This window comes from Prosopis cineraria, unplaced genomic scaffold, assembly GCF_029017545.1.
Source record: "Prosopis cineraria cultivar Desert tree isolate PC_DT_omini unplaced genomic scaffold, ASM2901754v1 PC11, whole genome shotgun sequence".
In the NCBI taxonomy this organism is placed as follows: domain Eukaryota; kingdom Viridiplantae; phylum Streptophyta; class Magnoliopsida; order Fabales; family Fabaceae; genus Prosopis; species Prosopis cineraria.
Genome location: NW_026555342.1, coordinates 9,563,513 through 9,586,935, shown reverse-complemented (window position 1 = coordinate 9,586,935; position 23,423 = coordinate 9,563,513). Strand labels below are relative to the sequence as shown.

At 33.2% G+C, this 23,423-nt stretch overlaps 2 protein-coding genes across 4 annotated transcripts; one reads left to right on the top strand and one right to left on the bottom strand.

The window, feature by feature from the left end:
• Positions 1 to 65: 65 nt before the first annotated feature.
• LOC129285936 (uncharacterized) lies at positions 66 to 11,213 on the bottom strand. Of its 2 annotated transcripts, XM_054921926.1 has the most exons (23): positions 11,062 to 11,213; positions 10,574 to 10,905; positions 9,527 to 9,630; positions 9,235 to 9,303; positions 9,025 to 9,085; positions 8,763 to 8,902; positions 8,116 to 8,305; positions 7,770 to 7,831; positions 7,149 to 7,237; positions 6,155 to 6,224; positions 6,006 to 6,065; positions 5,611 to 5,757; positions 5,471 to 5,506; positions 5,322 to 5,359; positions 4,543 to 4,629; positions 4,056 to 4,221; positions 3,878 to 3,955; positions 3,486 to 3,622; positions 2,900 to 2,976; positions 1,396 to 1,465; positions 1,137 to 1,202; positions 579 to 727; positions 66 to 359 (listed from the first exon to the last, which is right to left on the bottom strand). In XM_054921926.1, exons 1-22 carry the CDS (start codon positions 11,119 to 11,121, stop codon positions 593 to 595), a joined length of 2,274 nt encoding a protein of 757 aa, XP_054777901.1. In that variant the 5' UTR covers positions 11,122 to 11,213; the 3' UTR covers positions 66 to 359; positions 579 to 592. The 2 variants fall into 2 exon arrangements, with proteins under 2 accessions (XP_054777901.1, XP_054777900.1); XM_054921925.1 differs by lacking the exon at positions 66 to 359 and having other exon boundaries at positions 400 to 727.
• Positions 11,214 to 19,036: 7,823 nt separating this feature from the next.
• On the top strand, positions 19,037 to 23,206 carry LOC129285065 (probable 1-acyl-sn-glycerol-3-phosphate acyltransferase 5). Of its 2 annotated transcripts, none has more exons than XM_054920609.1 (4): positions 19,037 to 19,305; positions 20,388 to 21,298; positions 21,564 to 21,669; positions 22,113 to 23,206. In XM_054920609.1, exons 2-4 carry the CDS (start codon positions 20,727 to 20,729, stop codon positions 22,191 to 22,193), a joined length of 759 nt encoding a protein of 252 aa, XP_054776584.1. In that variant the 5' UTR covers positions 19,037 to 19,305; positions 20,388 to 20,726; the 3' UTR covers positions 22,194 to 23,206. The 2 variants fall into 2 exon arrangements, with proteins under 2 accessions (XP_054776584.1, XP_054776585.1); XM_054920610.1 differs by having other exon boundaries at positions 19,041 to 19,305; positions 22,683 to 23,203.
• Positions 23,207 to 23,423: the final 217 nt, after the last annotated feature.

The following is a 23,423-nucleotide window of genomic DNA, read 5'->3' as shown; positions in this document are numbered from 1 at the left end:
TTTATCTTTTTTGTTCTGTCCATTGGGGGTGTATGATTCAACTCCAGCAATTTTTAGGGGAAAAATAATAAAAGCAAATCTCTCATCGGATTTTGCAACAAAGTAGGAACAAGAATTTGGTCCCCAGGAAATGGTAGCAATTGGGAAAAAGATTCAACAATTTTCTTGACGGGATGAGAGGGTCGTTGTCAAAGAATCCTCTGGGTGTTAATGTAACCTCTCTGGGTTTTGGCACGTGGCTGCTATGAGTCTTCAAAAAGATCCCACAATAATCATCCGCCAGAATAACGCAAATCACAAGCCCTAGTCACCTATATTGCCTGCTGACCATCAGTCAAAAACCCCTTGATACAAATATCCTGGAAAGAAAAAAGGGAACGAGAAGAAAGAGAGAGAAAATTACCATCATGTATGAATAATGATGAATTCAGGTGGATTTTGGCACATGGGTACCTTAATTTCTCTAGTATTGTAACGGTTATTTATTTTTTAAAAAAAAAAAAATCCAGGTTCGACATGTGAATTGAACTTTCAATACAACTTGCATTCAGTTTGGAGGAAGAGGAGAGGTTGGTCACCCTCGACAAAAGAATCAACCATTCCTTGTCAATAGCTCAATGTCAGCTCCCACTTCAGCAATTTTTATTTCCTTTGAATTCTTGGCCGCTTTTGCAATGTTCAAGACATCGAAGTCCAGTGCTATTTTCTTTACAAGACCCTCAAGCATCTGTTTCAAGAGGATTCAACAATTATAGTTTGAGATAGGAAGAAGTTATAGCAATTCACCTTCTCATAAATATAGAAGTATCTATAAAGAAAACCAGCCCAAGGTGCAATTCATAAGCTAGTGTACACAAGGACCCCCTTGTTCAAGAAACTACAGTGTATTAAAACCAAGGTCTTCCATCTATTACGGTATGACACTGCAGCTACTGACCCAACAAACATTTGCTTCGTGACATCAATAGTAGACAGGTGATAAATTAATTTGATAATGCGGAAGCAAATTGTAATGTATAAGCAATGGATCAATGACGTGAAGTTGAATTGCAATGTGCAAAGCAGCTTCACTTGCATCGCAATAAATGACAGAATTTTGCATCTTCTCAATGACCAGATGAAGAACATAAATTTACCAGTGATCCGACAGCAACAAAAGCCCGGAATTTGGAATCATCGTCGACATTTTCATCTTCTATAATCTGGGGGAAATAGCATATCAATAAGTACAGTAGTAGTAACACTCACCCAAACAGTAAGAAATAGCACCATCTAAAATTGGTCAGTCTAATAGTTTATATGACCTACAAATGCACAAAGTCAAAAACAACATTTCCTCAGTCCCATTTCTTCCTCGAGTTGAGTACTTGCCCTAGGTAAAAGTGCCAAACATACCTCAAGTGATGCAGATAAAACTTGAGATTGACCTTCTAGATCTTTCATTTCAATCAACAGCACCGCATAACTGTGATTGTCATATAAAAAGGTTAGCACATGCTTAAAACATCATTGATCCCTCATATTGCAATTCTAAAAGCCTGTGTTGCCAATGGCCGCCACCATGACAGCCATGGCAGAGTAGCCAACTGTGCGTCAGCCCTACTGAGTATTGGGCGTGGCAACAGTCAATTATGTTGCTATTGCTATGGCACCCACCAGCATTCAAGTGACTAAATTTTGCACATTTCACAATAAGCTAAAGAGCCTGTGATTCTGTGAGGTTTGATTTAAAATCAATACAGTACACCTAATCAATACAGAATCATGAAAATAAAACATGATAAACCAAAGGCGATTCAATGCTGCATCTTTCAGCTCCTCTTGGAATATAACTGAAAATTTAAAATCAATACATAACACCTTAAAAATCATGAGATACTATTTCTCTCTTGTCTAATTTTTTCCACAAAAGAATGGCATCGTTTCAGCTGAAATATATTTCAATTTTGTAATTTTTTTTTTTTTGGTAAGATATCCACAAAAGAATGGCATGGTTTCAGCTGAAATAAATTTTATGATGGACACATTGAGTGGCATGGGATGCTTAATAGAGCAATTTAGTGGGTTAATTCTCCCACATCAACTAGCTTTTGGGATAGAGTTTCCAATCCCACTTAGGTACCCATCAATTAGTATAAGAGTCCAAGTATCAAAGCCTAGTGGTCGGCAATTCTGAAGAGGGCTACCCAAGAAGAGTTCTAAGCAGCAAGACCCCAAGTTAAGTGCCATGAAGTGCAACAGCTGAGACATCAGTTTTTCAGAAGGGGCCAATTGATGGAAACTTGATAGTATGGGATACTATATCCCACATTAAATAGTATGGGATGCTTAATGGGATATTTAAGTGGATCAATTCTCCAACCTCAATAGCTAGCTTTTGAGGTAGAGTTCCCCATCCCATTTAGGTACCCCATCAATTTACATCATTCAAAAAATCGTCACATTGCTTCACTGGTGGCTGCAATGCCATATACCATGATTTTGAAGCTAGCAGTCATATGCCGTTGACAACAATACCTCAAGCAAATCACCACAATGATGGAAGCGGACCATAAACTGAGATCTTAACATCTCAAAAAACATGGTGTGTGATTTACTTATGCAAATTAACATGGGCAAAGCATGGAGAACGGCCAAGCTCCTAGAAGTGCCCTCCCTTCTTCCATTTTCCAGATAGGAAAAGATAAGTTATCTAATCACACTTCAAGTAATACAAAACCACTACCAAATTATGGTTGAACCTGAATGGGGAGGCTGCTTATCTATAATTTGGAATACATGAAAAAATTTTAACCCTAGACATAAGAAATATACAAAAAAAAAATGTAAATAAGGTATATTCTACCAAAGATAAGCAATCTAATCATGTTCAATGAAGTGTAGTCAAGAAAATACTTACTTGAGTATCAAGGTAGAGTAGGATAATTGCAAATTTTTGTTTGCAGATGAACTACAGCTTGAGAAAGCATCAAGAATCTGCAACCAACAAGCACGGTTAGCACAAATAATTGACTAAGGTATCCTCATCACAGAGAACAGAAAAAACAAAAATAAATACAAAATGATATCATTCCTTTGGAATGAATTATTTTCACTAAAAAGAGAAGAAAATGTTAGAAGATGCAACCGAACAATTAACTGTAGCTATATAGCAAATTACACACTTTAATCGAATTATGCAAAAAAATAGTATGGTGAAACTTAGCCGATGCATATTATTGTAAATAAACTTTTTTAAAGAAAAAAAGATTAGCAAAAATTTTGAACGGAAGAATAGACAGCTCCAAACATGAGACAAACTATGAGTATATGCACCTTTTTCATTAAAATATGTTACACAAAGCACACAGCTGCAAGAGTTACACAGAAGAGAAACAAGGCAACTGAAAGTTATTTTATATATTAACATCATTTTTCCAAGCAGTTATAAATTATTAACTAGTTTTTTTTAAGTAATAAAACAATTGCAAGAAAGGGATGCTAACCATGCTACGATGTTTTTGCAACCAGCTGTGATATGACGAATCCTTAAAGAGATTAGTCACAGCTCGGACACTGGTCAACAGATTTGCAGGAATTGTTGGATTTGTTGTGACTTTCTTAATTAATTGCGATAATATATCTGGAAGTAAAAGAGGATAAAGTTAAAATAGATTCCACCTCTACAGAAAGGAATAGGGGGGAAATCTGGTATGAAACTCAGGGAGGCTCCCACACACCAAAAGCAGAGATAATTATAAAACCATAAATAATATGGCCAGCACAATTGGTTTATGTTATACAAGCAATAGCGAGTAGCAATGTATTCTTGACATTGTAAAGAAGGAAGTAACATAAAAATTATCATATTAAAAAAAAGTACTGGTAAAACACATACCATTTTCAGCTTCCAGATGCTTTAGGAATATTTTAGCCCCATCCGGGTGAAGAACTACCATCCTTATAATATCAATAACTGCATAAGCACGGTACAGAAGTTACAAAATCTGCTTTCATGAAGTTCAATGAAATGGAACTGCAAAAAAGCAAAATTTCAAGAAACTAAATCAACTAACCAGGAAATATCATTGCAATCGGCCATGAACTAAGCAATTTCAGCAACAAGGCTATATCAGCCTCAGCAAATGTACTAGAATGATAATGTGAAGCATCTTTCAAAATTTTAACAATGGCACCCAGTCTGGGAACATCAAGCTCAGTCAAAGCCAATTTCTGCTGTTCCTGTATGAGATTGACATAAAAACCGCATCACTCAAACAGGTTTATTGATCTAACAGAGAGCTGAATTTGAAGACTAATTTTTCCAGTTTCAAAGACAAAAAAAAACAAGTTGACTGTTCCTAGTGGCTATAACCCTGAACTTTGAAAAGATCATGAATATATTAAATATGAATTGAACACGTTTTCTGAAGCTTGAACACTAGCAGGTGGCTTGATAGCTGTGATACGCTAAAGTTCCTTCTATTGATAAAACATTTTCTCCATTATGTAACATAAAAACTGATGAGGAAAAATTTTGAACTTCTCAATCGTGTAGATTACCTGGTTGGAGAGTAGAGAATTATTAAATTCAGTGATCTTTTTAAGGATCCCATCAAACTGAGCTGTATCAAAAAGAAGCACCCCTTTCTGGGAAAAAAAAAAAGGTACAATATATCAGCTATCATATTTCAAAAAACTAGCTTGAAAGAAGCAAAAAAGTAAGAACAATAATCAGATTACCAACATAAGTTGCATGATAAAATCCATCTATCAAATAAAATCATAATAACTAATAACAATAAAAAATTAATATAATATCTTGAAGATCCAAGCAGATTTTGCAAAGAAACTTGCAGCTTTATCACAACTCACTCTTTAATTGGATAAAAACAATTGTATATAGAGCTACTATTTATAAAGATGATAACTTGAGCTGCTATGTTTGTCATCATCTTATTATTCTCATACTAATGATAATCATAACAATACTATTTACTACATGAACTCTGGATGATAGAGAATGCACAAGTTGATGCATCAAGGAAAATTCTTGAACAGTGAGCCATTATCTAGTATGAACTTGAGACGAGTTTACAGCACAGTAAATTAAAAGCCTCACTGAATAACATCAATAAGAGTCCTTCCTTTCACCAATAACCAATGTTAGCCAGGTAGCGAAGCAAAACACACACACACACACACACAAAGACAGATGACAGATTTAGCATAGTGTAGAATTCACAAACTCCTTTCTCAATATGCTACCGTACAACACATAAAATTGTGTTTAAAGACTAAAAGTAACTGCAACTAACAAAGTAAATTGTATGAAAGCAAACCTTAGGGATATGCTTTAAAGTAGGTTTTGCAGAAACAGCTGGCATAAAAGCAAGATACAAAAAATTAAGTGAGAATTGAGTCATAAAGCACAGGAACGACAATAATCATGAGACAAAAAATTAGCCTTGAGCGAGATGAATTCTTTTACCAGAGTATGAAGGTTGTCCAGGTATGTAAGCACTGGCTGAAACAGAACACAACATATCAAAAATCAAGTAGACAAGTTACACTACAGGGATTTGATTCAAATAAACATCAAATTTTGTTAGACAGAGATATTATACTTACAGCCAGTATACGGATCACGAAAAGATGCATCAAAAGTCATATCCTTTTGTCCAGTATTTTGAAGTATGAACTGTACAATTTGCTCACGGAAGGACAGAGGAAGATTCTCCTTGAGAAGCCATTTGTCAGCAGCATCATATGGATTATCTAGTAGCATAAAAACTTCATTATTAATCACCAAATTATAATCAATAAACAATGTAGTTTTATTGATCTAACAAAAGCCAAACGGATATTCATTTTTCTTTTCTAGACATAAAAGACTTAGGGATCAAACAAACAGTAATTCCCTTGCAACTTGCTCTCACATGAAGTGTAAAATATCTAAATAATTAAAACAAAATACTGATGATCACATGAAGTGAAAACCTCATGATGAACAGGAAAAAAGGTACCTGATCGGTTGTATGGCAGCTTACGGGTAGGAAGACCATCTCCAATGTCCACATCAAACACTGAGGAGGGAGATGTAAAAGTTCTGAGGCAAGAGTGTGAAGAAGGTAAACCTCAACAAATGTGCAAGGAAAAGAAATAGCATACTGACCATAGTCATACTGAACACCATCAAGGATCGGACGATTAGCATTGTCTGGTCCATCAACCACCTCACCAATCTGTAGGACAATTATATGTTATAAAAACTAAAGAATTTTGTTTTGAAATTCCAGTTTTTTATTACAGAAATTCCTTATTTTATTTCAGAAACAATGGTTGCAAATATATAGGAGAATGTAAGGCACAGAAGGTTCAGTCAAGCATCTTCAAGAGGAACCAAACATGAACATGTCTTACAGAAAAGGGATAAAAACTTGTAAATGAGGAAACTATTTAGGGAAAAAAAACAGCATTTGACTTCAACCTATCAACCAACAAAAACCCATGTGATTCCTGTGAAGAATGTGTGCACCAAATGGTCAAGAATCATGGCCGTTAACTACAAATATAAGGAAACAAATAAAGCCATTAAAGCCAGCGAATAATCACATGTCAAATATGATTTCCAATAAAAACCCAAATAAGTAACCTTGCAATGTCAATTCTATTTGGCACTGCAACTTGTGGTTTGTCTGCGGCTAAAGCATCTTGCTGGTTAGGTGAAATAGAAAAAATAAATGTTAATTTTATTTATTTCTAATTACAGCTTAAATATGCTAAAATCCATCTACATCTCTCCTAAAGTCTTGAAATTATCAAAATGTCAATATGTGCACTTTTCTTTAATAATTCAAGCCTTGCCATTAATATCTCTTCATCCCATCCTTCCACAGATTTTCTAATTTGAGATTCTGTCAATATAGCAAGGTGAGTAATTCCATTTTAGATTTCAGATATGCTCATTACAACATAGCATGCAAATCACAACCAAATACATTGTTGTAGAGTCCAAATCTCTAAATGGTAATTACATTACGATAACCATTTCATAATACAAGGAAGAGAGAGTAGACATATAGAGATAAATAGTACAGAGGAACCGCATGGCAAGAGAAATAGAAAGCTATAAGCGAAAGTAGAAGCATTATTAGTGAGGGAAATACTTTGTCCCAGTTCTGTTCTCTCATGTTCCATGCATATGCCACCCCATTATCCCCCTCTCTAACTACCTTTGTCTGGCCATCACTAGTTCCTGTTTGGAATCAGAAGACTATTAGGACACAACAATTACAATGGAGAAACAAGGACAAACATTACATCCCTGGATCGTGTAAAGAATTCCCGACATTATTCACTTTTTTTAAAATAAAAGCGATGCCACAAACACACCTTATATTTTGCACAATATAAATTACAGAATACAAAATATATCTTGTTTTCATCCGGGAAATTTTTCTCAGAAGAATATCCTATTTTCTCATTGGCATCTCTTCTCTTTCTTGATATAATTTCTTCTTTCCTCAAAATTAAATTATGGAATCATAAAGCATTACCTTAGTCTTAAAATTGAGGATCTACAAGATTGTTGACTTTATAAAATCATCAAATTAACAAATCGTTAGATGCTAGGATTTATGTTACAAGCTTGGCCTCCTCCACCAAGAAGGATGCTGAGAACTGAACATGGCTTGTGGTTTGCTAAAAATTTAAAATAAAAAAAAAATGGAGGAAAAGGATAGCAAGAGGATGTTGGATGACTTAAGGGAAAAAAACTAAAACCAGACCTGGGATCTTTAATGCCTCCAAACCCGGTAACTCTTCCAATTTCAGTCCTCCAACCCTCTTGCTGGCAAAAATAAACACATATGGCTAAGTTAATGAGTGATAGCCACGCAAAGTATATCCAAGCATATAATTACCAAAAAAAGTTCCCAATTTATTTGCCAAGGACAGAAGAACTTTACATTTTCCATAAAATAGTGATTTAAAAAAATCAAAAGCCAAACAAGGACAGCTCATGTGCCAGGGAACAACATGCACAGATAACCGTGTTAACAATTGCAAGGGCATATTATTCTCAAAGATAAATATTAGCAAAAACATATTCAGACATCTGATAAATAATCATACCTACTAGACTTGTATTGAGAAAGTTCTGAAGTGTATAAATCAAGCTCTTGCGGGTCAGCAACATTTTCTTGATTTACAGTCCAAATACGTACCACTCCATCAGAACATGCTGTCACAATATCCCCATTTTCCAGAAATTTGGCATCCCAAACACAACCAGGATGTTCTATGCTCTGAATACAAACGCCATCTGAATCATTTAAAGAGAAGAAGATGCATTCAGCAAAATCCAAGAATCAAGCAGCTTAAAATTTATGCAACTATATCAGAAACTTCAATATGATAATAGATATATGCCACTCCAAGAGAAAAAATATTTTCCAATATTAAAGGCTTTTAACAAGCTTAGAATAAAGGAATAAATGAAAATATTAAAATAATGTTACAACTGAACAAGTTTGTGATGAACATCACAGCCAACCAGAGATAGCAGAATATACAATTTCCTTCGATAAAAATTTATTTGGCTGTAAACACATGCCATGCAGTGATCTTGGAGATAGAACTGTGAGATCAAATGTATATCTTAAACCAAACTAGAGCCACGAAAACTCAGAAGTATTGAGTATTAATGAGGTAATACATGCAGGAAATATTCCAATGACACATTATCTCTATGAAAAGAAGCAAGAAGCACAAGCAATTGCCTTTCCATATTTTTGCATGACGATCTTCACTACCACTGACAATAAGTCCTGATGCATGTGAATCAACAGAATAAATAATTGCAGTATGACCAACCATCTCCATTAGCACTTCACCACTTACTGCCCATAATCTTACAGACCTGTAACAATGAAACTCCATTTAAAAAATTTAAAATGGTCTGCCATAGGCACAACAGTTTATAATATATACTTGGCCAAGTATTCAACATAAATAGAAGAGTTCATGTAGAAGTGAACCTACCCATCATGTGATGCAGAAATAATTCCAAGATCAGACATCACAGCCAAACCTCGAACTGTATCTGAACATATGTCAAAGAGAATAAGCATTTTCAGAGTCATATTGCTTTGTATTTTTATTAGATGAAAAGTCATATGACTTTATGTTCAGACAGAGGAACAAAAACTTGATCGAGAACAATATAACCAGTCTAAAAACAGAAAATCAAACCTGTATGTCCAGTAAAGATGTGTGAACAACTTTTTCCTCTCCAAAGTTTTAAAGTTGCGTCACTTGAACCTAGAACATGTCAGAAGATAAGTTAAATTACTTCACTACCTTCAGTCACAGACTAGCTCAATAATAATTATAATATCAGAAGAATAAGTAGTTTTCAAGTAATGAGATGGGAACCCCTGCATGTACCTCAGAACACCACGAGTTTAAAGCTCGCTAAGAAGCATGGCTATAACCTGATACATGCGATAAAGGTCTTGAAAAATAAATTAACACATAACGATACCTGTAACAAGCTCGCCTGAGGGTAGCTTTATAACTGCTTGAATAGCTGCCTTGTGAGCCTCCCAATTTTCTAGAGGTTGCCCCTTCCTCCACCGTCTCAACGTACTGTATAGGACATTTCAATTAGAAATGAACATAGGAGAACTAGAGAAGAAAGTTTCATAAGCATTAGTCCAAAATAAGTACAACCACTGACATGATTGCAGCAGTAAACTTGCCAAAAAAAAAATTCCATTGATTTAGGTCGTTGAAATGGAAAGAATTTAGTTGCTGTCCTATGGGTGCATGGAAAACTAAATATGTTAGACAACAGCAACAAAAACTACTAACTAATTAACTAGAAGGATATAAAATACAGAGGAGTGACAATAACAACACAACAGAGTCACACCAGGAATCGGCTTAAAGGATGATTTGTGCCCCCACCCCCAGGACTATGCTCAGAGAAACTTCTGTACAAGCAACTTTCCAAACTAAAATCATCAGAATCTAGTGTAAGAGTTTGTTAACTGAAGGTAGTTCTCTTCATGAACTCTCAGTTCCTCCCATGCCAGAGATAGGGTGACCAGGAAACTATCACTGGGCTTCTAACAAAACGCATGAGACAGAAGAGAAAAGCCAACTCTCCTATCACATGTTCTATAACTATGTTACACAAGCACTTAACAAGGAAAGCTCCAAAACTGGATCTCATTTAACCATCATATATTTTTAATTAAGGAACCCAGAGAAAATAAAATTTTACTCTGCTCAGATCACAGGTCTTAAAAATTAAAGACAAGTAATTTAGTAAGTGGACATAACTAAAGTCAGAGAAAGTCGTGAAAAGGCCAAAAAAAAAATCTTTAGAGTTAAATGTAACAAACTGGCGATCCACCTCATTTATATACCAGACTAGATCACCCGCCAGCGCCAATATAAACATCATAATCAACGAATAGCCAGTCAACTGAGGAAACGACCATAAGCAAACAACTAACTTCTACAACATCGTAGGAACGCGATGCATAAACAAAAAGGAAAAGAAAAGATCAAATTTAAAACTCACCAATCAACAGAACATGATACGATATCCCCATCGTCCAATGCAATGCCAGTAACCTGTAACTGATGACCCCTGAGTGTCTGCACCTTCTCCCCCGTCCTCAAATCCCAGACCAATACAAGAGTGTCCATGCCACCGGACACAATCCCACCCTCTGGATAGTCCTCATTCGGCGGAATCCAAGCCAACGGTCCAACAAAACTCGAATGCCCCAACAAAATCTTTGAACATGAGAACTTGCGCTTGTCCGAAGGGTCTGGAGTCCAGAACCTAACAGTTCTGTCCCTAGAGGATGTGGCAATGCCCTCATTGCCACAGACGCATATTCCACGAACCTGATTTTCAAGGAACAATCGATTTTAGGAGAATAAATATATAGGATTGCGAAGTACAATCACTTTAAATTGACCCCACTGAATGTCTACCAACACCAAATTGAACACTCTTATCAGTAAAAAAACGTTGAGAATTCGAATGGTGGCAGATCTTACATCGTCTTCATGGCCCCTAAGTTCGCATCGTAACTGATAAGGCTTATAATCAACCTCCATAAGTGAGAGCAATATTGGGAAATTCAAAAGAGGATTGCTTTACTTGCAGAGGAGAAAACTTGAAGTCTCTGCAGTCACGCCGAAAGAACCAAAGTGACGACCATTTATTTAGAGGAAAATAACAGGTTGATGAAAAATAGTAAATTAATACTAGTTCCAGATTTTTTTTAACTAAAATTAAAAATATTAATTTAAATTATTACAAATTTAAAAATTTTAATTGTAAAAAATATTTAAATATCAAATATATTGTAATTATTTAAATTAATATTTATAATTTATTTTATAAAAAAATTTATCAAAGACTTAACTGATATTAATTTACTACTTTAGAACCTAATTGTTATTGTCCCTTTATTTAAATTTAATTTTCATATAAATAACTAGTCAATAAAATTATGGAAAAATTGGTAATAAAAACACAACCAAATCTAATATTTTTTTCATAAAGTAATCTTTTTAATTGACCAAAATGCCTCTATAACTTCAACTCTCTCGCTCTACTCTCTCCCCTCTCTCTCCCTCTCCGTCAATGATGTCCTCCATCTACAACTGTCAACTCATTGCTATCGGAGTCGTAGATCTCACTGAAGAGGCACACCACCATTGATGCCTCACAGGAGAAGTTCATTGCCATTGTAGATTTGGATTCCGAAGGTCTAAATTTGCCATTTTTGTTGTTGAGAATCACATTCTGAAGGTTCAAATGCGTTTGTCCAAAATATCATCGAGTTCCTTAAGAAGGAGACCAATGGCAGCCATGTAAGATTTACCCATCCTTCCTACTCTCGCAACCATTATGATTCGCTCGGTATTACTCTTTGAATTATTTTTTTAATTAATCAAACAATCTCTCTTTGGTGATTGATCAATTGATTGGTGTTCTTGATATAGCTTTAGCTTACTTAATATGTTTAGTGAAAAATAAAGGATAAAGACTGATGCTTGTGATACATATATCTTTCTAGGACTAAAGAATGAATAGTTCAAACATGCAAGTTTTGATCTTTAAGGAATCTATATCCATGGTTTGCCAACATTCAAGAGTTCTTTTGTTTAATTTTTAATCTTGTATAGATGAGTAGAAGACCATATTTTGTTCATTTGATGTTACTGGTGCCTAAGATCATTGCTCTTTAGGTCTTCACTTCTTGAGTTGTTGGCAGTATTAGAAACTTCAAGTATTATTATTACTGACTTACTTCACTATCATCAAAGCAGTATAACTTTGCAAAGATACTTTAAGTATGTTTTATTTCATATCATGCTATTAACGAGTTTTAAAGCTAAATGGTTGATAAGCTCAAAGTTGTGAAGATTATTATAAATCTTAGTTGTAAACCACATGGTGCAGTTCTTTGTATCACCTTCTACACATGTTGAGGAAAGAATTGTAGGTGAAAGAAGTTCTTCAAGATTTAGATCTAGCACATGTTGTGGACTTGTGATTCATAATAAACTGGACTATTATCTAAGCACTGCATGCGATGTCCTTATGTTCATATTTTGTAAAGATTTATTAGAAAAACCAATAAAGATATAAAATTCTAACACTTAATTTTTGAAATCATTGGGAATGATAGATAGAAATTTCTAATAACAATAATGGGCAATCAAACATTTAATCTTGATTATTAACCATGTGTTTCACTTGCCTTTTTATTGGACCATTCTTTTGAGTCTTCTACCATTAAAAATTATAGCCTTGGCATGTATTATGTTGCAAACTCATGGTTGATTTGCTCACGTGGTTAAAGTTCATACCTTACTTGGTTATAAATCTATGTTAATATGAGCCAAAATTTTTTTGCATGGCATCCATTCTTTTATTGGAGAATTAACTTTTTATTAACGCTGTTAAGAGCCATTAAAAAAAAAAGTTGTGTTGAACTTGTATCATCTAAGAAGCTAGTTGTAATTTTAATAGGTGTTGTATATTAATGCTTGAATGACTTATTTATGATGGCTACTAATTTTTATTTCAAGCATAATGTCTTAGACGCATCAAAGTATACGATTTTGTCTAAAGATGAGAAAAAATAAGTTCAAGTTAATAAGTTCTTGCATGCATCTCATAACTCAACAAAACCACAAAGAAATGCTAATTAAGGGATTCCCTTGAAAAATTAAATGAAAATGTGATTGTATTTTGAAGTGTATTTATGGACATCCCTCTTATTTGTTTTTTGTATAGGATATTATGTAGTTTAACATATAGGCAATATTGTTCTTACCCCCACGATATTATTTTGATACAAGGTACTTTATAGTCCTTATTTATCATTTTGATTGTATTTAATATAAAGACAGACCAAACCTTATGGAATTATTGTTGTTTCGTTGAAATTTTTATCATTTATGCTCCCTCTTTGCATTTACTTGTTTTTCAAGAATAATTCAGTTGTCCTGTATATTACATTATTAAATTCACATCATTTACATGTTAATATGACTTTCTATATGATGTATAGTGCTTAAAAAAGAGGAAACTTACTATGAGTGTTTCCAAAATTCTTTCATGATAACTATTAATAATTACATCTAATTATAAACAATTACATGATAATTATAAGCAATTACATGTAATTTGAACATACAGAGGATATGTAAATTAGTACATGCTCATTACAGTTGCTCTAGATTTTATGATAATTATAAACAATTACATTTAATTTGAATATACTGAGACTTTGTAAATTAGTGCACACTCATTACAGTGACTTTAGGTTTCACGAAAATTTGCTTGTAATGTCTAATAGATTACATGTAAAAAAAAAAAACACAGAGAGCACACAACTACTAATGCCTCTAAATTATATATAATTGACTACAGATTACATATAATTCTATAGATCAAGAGATTTGCCAATAAGCTTGAACAAAAATTACATGTAATATCTAACAGATTACATGTAAATTAAACAATAGATAGCACGCCACTGTCAATGCTCATGGATCACATGCAAATGACTATAAATTACATGTAATTTAATATATGAAAAAGATTAACAAACGTGCCTAAGGAAAAATTACATGTAATATCTAAACGGATCACATGTAATTCACATTGGTATACACACATGCCTCTCACCTTGCATCCAAACTATAACCCTTACACCCTAAGCCAAACTTTTTATACCCAAGCTATAACCTTTACAATGTGCACCTTAAGTCAAATTTCTTGTACCCAAGTTAGAACCCTTGCACCCTAAGCAAAACCCTTTAGACCCAAGTCAGAATCCTTACACTTTAAGCCAAACCCCTTGTACTCAAGCCATAATCCTAACACCTGTAACATCCCAATTTAAATTCTAATAGTTAATTTGAGTTAATAGAAATTTTGGAGAATATTTAGAGGTAAATAAATTAGTAGGAAATGATTATTAAATCTAACTTAGGATATAATTCTAAATTAAAATAAAAAAATTAAGTAATTAAAAAAATATTAAATTATTATTATTATTATAAAAAAAAGAAGAAGAAAAGGTATGAGAAAAAGGAAGGAAAGAAAGAAGAAAACGAGAGTGGCTTTCGGTGCAATGATTATGTATATAATAATAATAATAAAAAGGTAGAAAGAGGAAAGAAGAAATAATAAAAAAAATGTGGGACCCATTGAATTTTTATAAAAACTCACCTGTTTCCTTCGTTTCGTCATTCTCTCCTTCGTGCGTGAGCTGAGGCAAAGTGAGCGTGAGTCGCTATTGTGGGAGATCTGAGTTTTTAAGGTAAGAGTTTTTAATGGGATATTTAGAATGTGATTTCAAGTTTTTCAAGACTAAGTAAGTGTTCTAAAATTTTTTTTTAGTCATCCTTCTTCTTTGGTTTCTGATTTTGTGGTGGTAGAAAATTTAGAATCTAGAAGAGGGATGAATTTATGTTGAATAAATATGGTTTATGAGGTTGTTAGTAGTATAATAGATGTTTTAGAGTATAAATTTATTGATGATCTTTGAATTTGTGGCTTATGGATCAAATTCTAAACTAGATCTAAAAATATATGTTGATTTATTGAGGTTTGGATGATTATTTGGGATGAGAAATAAATTATTATGGCTATAGGATTATGATTCTAAGCTAGAGACTTAATTTTTAATTTTTGGGTATTTTAGGTGCGAATTTATAAAATAAAAAGAAAATTTTGATGATAGAAACTAGTTTAGAAGTTGATTTTTAAATTATTAATGTTTATTGATGACTAAAAGAGGAGTTAAAAATTTTACTTAATAGTATTGACTCTAAATTTGTATTAAGATTGGGATTAGGAATTATGTTACATTTTTAATTCTATTATTAGAATTCTTTTATTAGTTTCAAAAATTGAAGCTAATATTTATAAATAATATGTTATTTGTAGATTGTATTATTGGTGAAAATTGTGGTGGGAGAGAAATTGTAAGGAATAATTTATTGAAAAAGCCACAAGGTAACCATGCTTTTAATTTGTGATTAGTGTTACTTCATGTTAATTGGGTGATTATTGAAAAAATTATGAATTTTGTAATATTGTATAATTGTGCAATATTATTATGAATTTGTTTGATTATTGTGAGAGGTGTTAGGAGACTTGCTATTGTTGTTGTATTTATGTGCCACGTGATACGCCCCTACTGGAGCTCAATAGGTAGCTTGTAAGGGCTCGGGCTAATCTACCTTTGGCCGGGTAATTTAGCACCAAGTGAGGGCTATGGCTCGAGGTTAATGGAGGGATATAAGAATTGTTTGTTTGTGTGTATTGTAATATTTCTTATATTTTGTTGGAATTATATTATTTTTAATTCTCACTTAATAAGCACACACTTAACTGTTTGTATACATTATCATAAATTGGCTTTGGTTACTGGGACTTTTGAGTCTCATTATGTGGTTAATAATTTTCAGGAGAAGAGCCACGAGTGATATGGGAGGAGTCCCAGAGGCTTAGTGGCATAGATCCACTGTCTCTTTTGGGTATTTGATTTATGATTTATAATGTGTTATATTGCCAATATTAGGGCTTTTTGTTTATTGACAATTATATGAATATATAAATGTAATCATGCCTTTCAAACTATTTTTATTTTTGGTACACTTTGGATGACTGTAATTTTAATATTTTGTTTACTTTGGATTGGTTAAAATGGCATGATTATGAGGCCAAATAACTGGCTTGTTTTAAAAATTGACTAAATTATTTATTTTACTTGTTGGGAGTATAAGGATGGACAAATGTGATTTAGTTTACTTGTTGGGAGTATAAGGATGGACAAATGTGATTTAGCCTAATGGCATGTGAGAGGTAAAAATTTAGCTGAAATGTTGTATTGTACGAATTGAATCTAATTATAAAATATTTTTATATTGAAATTATTGATATAAAATGTGTTGGGTGGCTGTAACCCAACTATGGTTGAGTTAAATTATTTAAAAAAAAAATTTGGTATGTTACAACACCTTATACCCTAAGCCAAACCCCTTACACCCAACCCTTTCTCTAAGCCAATCTCCTTGCATCTTGTGTCTTAAGTCAAAATCCCTACACCCTTTGATTGTTGAGTTTACATGTACTCTTTGATAATTATATGTAGTCAAGGGGTTATGACTTTTTTGGAAAACCTTCACCGGTTGGCTGAAGCTCCAACGAGCACACCATTACTTGTTAGAGGAGGGGGTCAAAGCTCTAGTGGCTGGATTTTGTACCTTTAATTAATATATTTGCTTTGGTCCTTGGACACAATTTGTCTCTCAAGAAGGTATTTTTCACCAATTCTCCCTAAAATGATCTAAATTAAAAAATTACATTAAATTAAAATTCTCTACAATGCAGTTAGTTTTTTAACCAACCTATAAAATACAATTAAATGTATAAGTTCTATTAATATTTTATTTATCATTTGTCATGTTTAATGTTTAACATATTTTTCAGTATTTAACTATATTGTAGGAGGCCCAATAGTAATACTTTTGAATTTAAATTTAAATCTTTTATTTCAATATAAAAAATATAAAACTAATCAATGCGGTTGTCAACAGTACCGTTAATTAATATAAAATATAAATGGCATGTATAAAATTGAATAAGTATGGTCATCAATGTCATATAATTATCGTTAAATAATATAAACCATAAAAATGTAAAATATAAAGTATAAATGGAAAATATCATTTAAGGACTATTGAGGATATTTAATATCAATTGATAATCAAAAAATTATAAAATATCATTACTAGATCAGGAAATTAATTTGAAAATAATTTTAAATTGGAAAACACTATAATACCTCCACCTTTCTTTTTTCAATTGACAAGTATTCGTTTGTAAATTAATAAATACCCATTTTTTTAATAAGAAGTAATTAACTAATTAATAAGTTTAAGAATATAGAAGATCTTGATTGTGGGAAGAGATAATTATAAATCATATTTTAACAAATAACTATTCGTTAATTAACAAGAACTCGTTTACATTTAGCAAGAAGACATTTGCTAGTTGACAAATTCAATAATATGAAAGAACTTGATTATGAAAAGAGATAATCATGTTTCAACAAGTAGCTATTCGTTAGTTAATAAGCACTCATTCGCATTTAATAATAAATCATTCACTAATTGAGAAGTTTAAAAATTTAAAAGAACTTGATTGTAAGAGGGTACAAGTATAGATCATGTTTTAATAAGTAATAATTCATTAATTAACAAAAATTTATTCATATTCATATTTACTAAAAAACTATTCATTAGTTGACAATTTTCAAAAAAGAAAAATAAAAGAAGGGGTATTATAATCTTTTCTTATCTAAAATTATTTTTAAATTAGTTTCCTACTCTTGTTGTGATATTTCAATTTTTTAATTTGATATTAAATTGCTTCCATAATTCTTAAATGATATTTTCCCAAAGTATAAAACCATCGAAGACAAAGCTGAAGTGGGATATGTCATGTATATAGAAATTTAGGATTCAAAATCACAAGAATAAAAGTTAAAAAATTTATCAAGTTGTCGTTTATTTGTTAAACTTCCCTTAATATTCAAGAATGCACCCATTTTTTTTTTTTTTTACAAGTAAAAGTTTAGGTAAGTTAGGTCTACTAAAAAAATATTTATATAGTTACTTACAATTGCTCACCAATAACATTTTTTACATGATAATGGGATTTGATTTCACATCTTATAAATTATGAACCAAATCTATATTAACTTGATCAATTTTTATTGGTGAATACAACTATATTTAGCAGGCCTAAAAAAATTCAGATGATATGAATCTCAATAAAATGATATCTTTTTCAAAAAATAATTAAAATGTGTTGTTCTTTATTTACTTCTTTTTTTTTCAAAAGCCAAAAGTCAAAAACCAGGCCGCATTATAAAGAAACACATATCCCTCCTTGCTTGTAAGTTGTAACACAATTTCTATGATCTAAGTTTTTTGCGAATGGAGAATCGATTGATATTCAAAGTTAATTAAAACTAACATGCAGAAGTTTAATTTAAGATAAACTTCCTTGATATCAAAGTTCACGAATCACATGATTGAATCTACAAGTGTATGCTTACATTCGTTTTAAATTTTAAAGAAGATGATCAACTTTTGAATACTGGTATTGACAAATAAATCTTGATTTTAGAAAATAATACCCACGTTCATGAAATCAATATCATGGCAAGATTCGTAATTTCATGTATTTAACAGGCTATCTTCTTGTGAAGTACAAGTTTAATTTTAGCTAGCCCCTTCGTCCTTTGTTGTTATCTCTGGGTGTTCGGTTGGAGAGATGCTCCTCTCTTACTTGGTTTGAAAAATTAGAATGAAGGAAAAGAATTTTTTTTTAAAATCTCCCTTCCCCTTTCTCTAAACCCTCCCATTTAAATTTGAGAGAATTGAAAGAAGAGGGATAAAATTTTTCATATCCTAACTAATATGTTTTTTTGTTATAAGTTTAAAAATAAAAATACACTTTTTTTGCATCTCAATACTAATAAAATGATAATAAAATTATTCATATATACTTATTTTTTTGTTTCCTTTCCTTTCCTCCTCTCTTGAAAGTTGAACCAAACAAATTCCTCCCCTCCCCTCGCCTAGCGTAGCCTGTAATGGCATACAGGGTATTAATGTAGAACCATCAAAGTCTAGTGTTCCTTAATCCACTGCAACCCCTCGCATCAATCACCTTGTTGGAATCTCCGTAGACCTTACCAGGTTAGCTTCCTATCCACTTCATTGCGTTTTCTGATCCAAGGATCTGCTTGGGGGACGAGAGAGTGCTAGGATAAAAAATGAAGAAATGTGGTAAAGAAAAGAATGAGGCGTTAGTTCATTGTTATTCTACCCGACCCAAAATGGCTGAATATGTTCTATGGATTCTTTGTTTTCCTTAACATTGCATGGGATTATTGCTGTTGTTTCAAAATTTCGTACTTTTTTTTGAGACAAAAATTCATGCTTTGAATAACTGTACTTTTTTCCTGGGTTTTCTCGACAACCATGAGGCTTTTTGGCTAGTGGGATTTAATCGTACTTGATCCTTATTTTTTTTCACACAAAAGGAAGAATGGAACTATGAGTGTTCTTGGCAGTTGGTGATGTTCGGGTAATGTCATTAACAGCTTCATCAGAGATTACGTCTTTCGATGCGATTATAATGTGTTGGAAGGTGCAGTTTTATGTATTCGTGCTTGAAGGAGTTGGTTTCCGCTTGATTTTAGATATGCACCATAAAATGTCTCACGGTGAAACCCATAATGAATTTGTGAGGACGTGTATAACTAAAATGGGAATGAAACCCATAATTTTTTTTTTCTGTAATCTACAAATCAATCAATAAAAATATGATGGCAAAGCTAGCAAATCCCTTTGGCATCATTAGGAAATTATGCCAGATGCTCTCCTGATTATGCTAGCACTAATGATCTCCTGTCTCAAGCGTCCCAGAATTGAAAGATTTTAACCCAACAGATGTAAGTAAAATTAGGACTGCTCTGCTTCTTCCTAATAGATTTAATTTTGCGTGACAATGCTTGCATCTCACTTGTATTTCACTATCAAGGGATGTTAGGCTTTTCCATCAGCAAGTAACTTTTCTTTCAGTTTTGATTTAATGGAATCTATCTTTCTATACTGCTTTATCAAGGTAAACTTCATGGGCATTGTAAACCATTTCAGCCGTTATGCAATTCTTTCCTCTTGATAGATTTGTCTATGCTATAACAAATTACTGGCTTATTCATATTTTGTGATATTTTACACTTCTCTGTTTTTTTTTCCTGACTTTGTTTCCTCAGGGTAAAGATACGATGTCCTAAACTTCTACCAGCTTTCAGTTTTCGTAATACTGTTGCCAAACTTGTCAGATAGCCTTCTCTAACTGGATTGCCAAGAAAGAAAGAGCAGCTTTCAAAAATTTTGGCCTGCATTGATGTTAGAAGCCTTGAGGAGGGAGCATTTTTTTCCTCAAAGAAATTCTGCTTTACCAATGTAAGCTTTGTAATATATATATTGTATGCCACCGATGAGTACTGATTCTCTGAGAAAATGATTAGACATGTTAATCATTCCTGGGGGTAAGTTTCAAGGAACGCTATTACCATACCTATGCGGCCAGTGATCACCTTTAATAGCATATGGCAGCTCTCACTCCTGAAAGTTCAAATATTAGAGCAGAGTGTCATGCACTAACTCCACCGAAAGTTTTGAGGGGTCTGGTGTGTCTAGTGGTGTTGTTTTCTACTGCATTTATAATGTTAGTGTACCCTGGCTTTACTAGTGCTGTTATAGTGCAACTATTTAGCATACATTACAGTAGAAAGGCAACTTCCTTTTTCTTTGGTGCTTCGCTAGCCCTGTGGCCTTTCCTATTTGAGAAGATAAACAAGACTAAAGTCACATTTTCTGGAGACATTGTGGCATCCAAAGAACGGATCTTGCTGATTGCAAATCATAGAACTGAAATTGATTGGATGTATTTATGGGACCTTGCCTTGCGGAAGGGATGCCTTGGATACATAAAATATGTACTTAAGAGCAGCTTGATGAGATTCCCTATATTTTGTTGGGCATTTCACATGCTGGAATTCATCCCGGTGGAAAGGAAGTGGGAGGTTGATAAATCAACCATGCAAAGCATGCTCTCTACTTTCAAGGATCCTCAAGACCCACTTTGGCTTGCTCTCTTCCCAGAAGGCACTGATTTTACGTAAGCCACTTGCCCATGGTTCCTTTTTTCCTCTTTTATGCTTGTCAACGAAAGCTTGGTACATGTCTTTGCTCATGATGATTGTGATTCCCAGAATATGAAGGTTTCTTGTATGTGAATATATACACAATAACGCAGCCACCAGCATTTAGATGCAAGTTTGAAGGATGTTTGTATATGTTGTTATATAATGTAGCATATTTAACTATGTAGTTTGTAGCATTCTGTTGAAAGTTTCTCACCATCTTTCTGTTTCCTAGTATAGTGAGAAGAAGTATGATCGGAGTAAAAAATATGCTGCTGAACACGGGTTACCCATTCTGAAACATGTTTTGCTTCCAAGGACAAAGGGCTTCTGCACTTGCTTGCAGGTTGTCCTTTATTTCTTTGTTTTCTTTCTACCTCTAATGACTATTGAATGTTAAATGTAGCTGTTATGCTTCCTTTTTCGAGGCATTCCCTTTATTCTTCCAAGAATTATGCGTCATCTAGTCTCTGAAGATTACAATTTAGGCTTGACTAGCTCCAACCAGTCTGGGTTAGGTTAGTCAATGCTTGACTCTAGTTTGTGGTGAGTTTGACTGTTTGAGCCTTATCTTCATAGTTTCAGTTTGGGAGTTCTTCTCAAAAACCAAAGCATTCCTGCTCTGCCAAATAGAATAGATCATAGTACAAAACATGGCCACCCTAAGTTTATCCTATGATTCCTTCTAGTTTGAACAAAAATGTGTTGCTGCATAGAAATTCTGGAAGAACCAATATCATTTGAAAGAGGATTGCAAGGTCAAAGTGTTCTTCTTTAATGTGTTTTCAGGCAGGAAAAGACAAGTACAAGACAACAGAATTCTCCCAGGTTCAAGTGAGTGTAGAAAGACAAAAGCTCACAAGTCTCTAAAATATGTATTGGGTACAAGCCAAAATAAGGAAGAGCAAGACAGTGACGAGTGGCAAGCACTGGAAAATTGGTTCTGGCCTATTACAATCCCTACCGTTCTCTTTTTTCTTTTGATATGATGTTTTGAGAGACTTGAGCATCTGACGAAGCAGTAATATCTGCTTTATATCCTTCAGCGTGTATAGTAAATAACAAATGTGTTAGTTCATGAATTTGCCACTTAAGGGCTACATATCTGGAATTGCAAATTATGGTGTCTTTTTTCTTTTCTTTTCTTTTTCACAATAAAGCAACATATGCAACCTCCTATCTGCACTTTACGAAATTAGGAGAAAATAATAGTGCACATATTTTGAGTTGCCGATTCTAACGGTACTTTCTATTTGATGAGGAACCGTGGAAACATGTCTATATATTCAACAGTTTCTCTTACTCATAAACAGTTCTAAAGTAATTAATTTCAAGTTTCTTATCATGTTTTGACCATAGTTTATGATGTGACCATCGGCTACAACTACCGCTGCCCATCTTTTCTGGACAATGTATTCGGAGTGGATCCTTCTGAAGTTCACATCCATGTCAGCAGAATCTCCCTTGACAGTATCCCAGAATCTGAAGATGAAATGTTGTCATGGCTGATAGAAACGTTCCAGATTAAGGACCAATTGCTGTCAAATTTTTATAGCCAAGGTCAGTTCCCTAATCAAGGAACAAAAAAGGAGCTATCTGATGTGGAGAGTATTTTGAACTTCATGGCGGTTATTATGGTATCTGGGACATGCATGTTCTATATTCTCTCTTCCGTCTGGTTCAAAATCCATGTTTCTCTAGTATGTGCTTGTTTGGGAGCTACCAATTTAAATGATCGGCCTTATCCATTTATTTGAGATCATTCTATGATTTTGTTGTTGTAATTTGAAAATTGTACTATTATTGCATGCAATTTCATCTTATGTCTTACAAGTTGATATAAAAGTGATAGCCTGATAGGATGAAATAATCTGAAAAAGTGCTCCAATGAATGGGTTATTAGATGATGATTTGATAAGTTGGGTTCAACCGATTCTGATTTGTTTATCAAATTACTTAATGGCTTTAGACAATATTAATATTAATATATCGATGAAAGTTCTATAGAACCACAAGTTATGATTATTATTTTTTTTTTCTTACTCAAAAATATATAGTTTAGTTTAATTTGAAATATTATTGTTAAAATATTGCTAATTA

Coding starts and splice junctions, on each gene's coding strand:
- LOC129285936 (XM_054921926.1), bottom strand. CDS start 11,121: ATGGAGGTTGATTATAAGCCTTATCAGTTACGATGCGAACTTAGGGGC. Junction 4,222..4,542: donor ATTCTCTACTCTCCAACCAG/GTAATCTACACG, acceptor AATCTCATACAG/GAACAGCAGAAATTGGCTTT. Junction 3,623..3,877: donor GCATCTGGAAGCTGAAAATG/GTATGTGTTTTA, acceptor TTTTACTTCCAG/ATATATTATCGCAATTAATT.
- LOC129285065 (XM_054920609.1), top strand. CDS start 20,727: ATGGCAGCTCTCACTCCTGAAAGTTCAAATATTAGAGCAGAGTGTCAT. Junction 21,299..21,563: donor CCAGAAGGCACTGATTTTAC/GTAAGCCACTTG, acceptor TTCCTAGTATAG/TGAGAAGAAGTATGATCGGA. Junction 21,670..22,112: donor GCTTCTGCACTTGCTTGCAG/GTTGTCCTTTAT, acceptor ATGTGTTTTCAG/GCAGGAAAAGACAAGTACAA.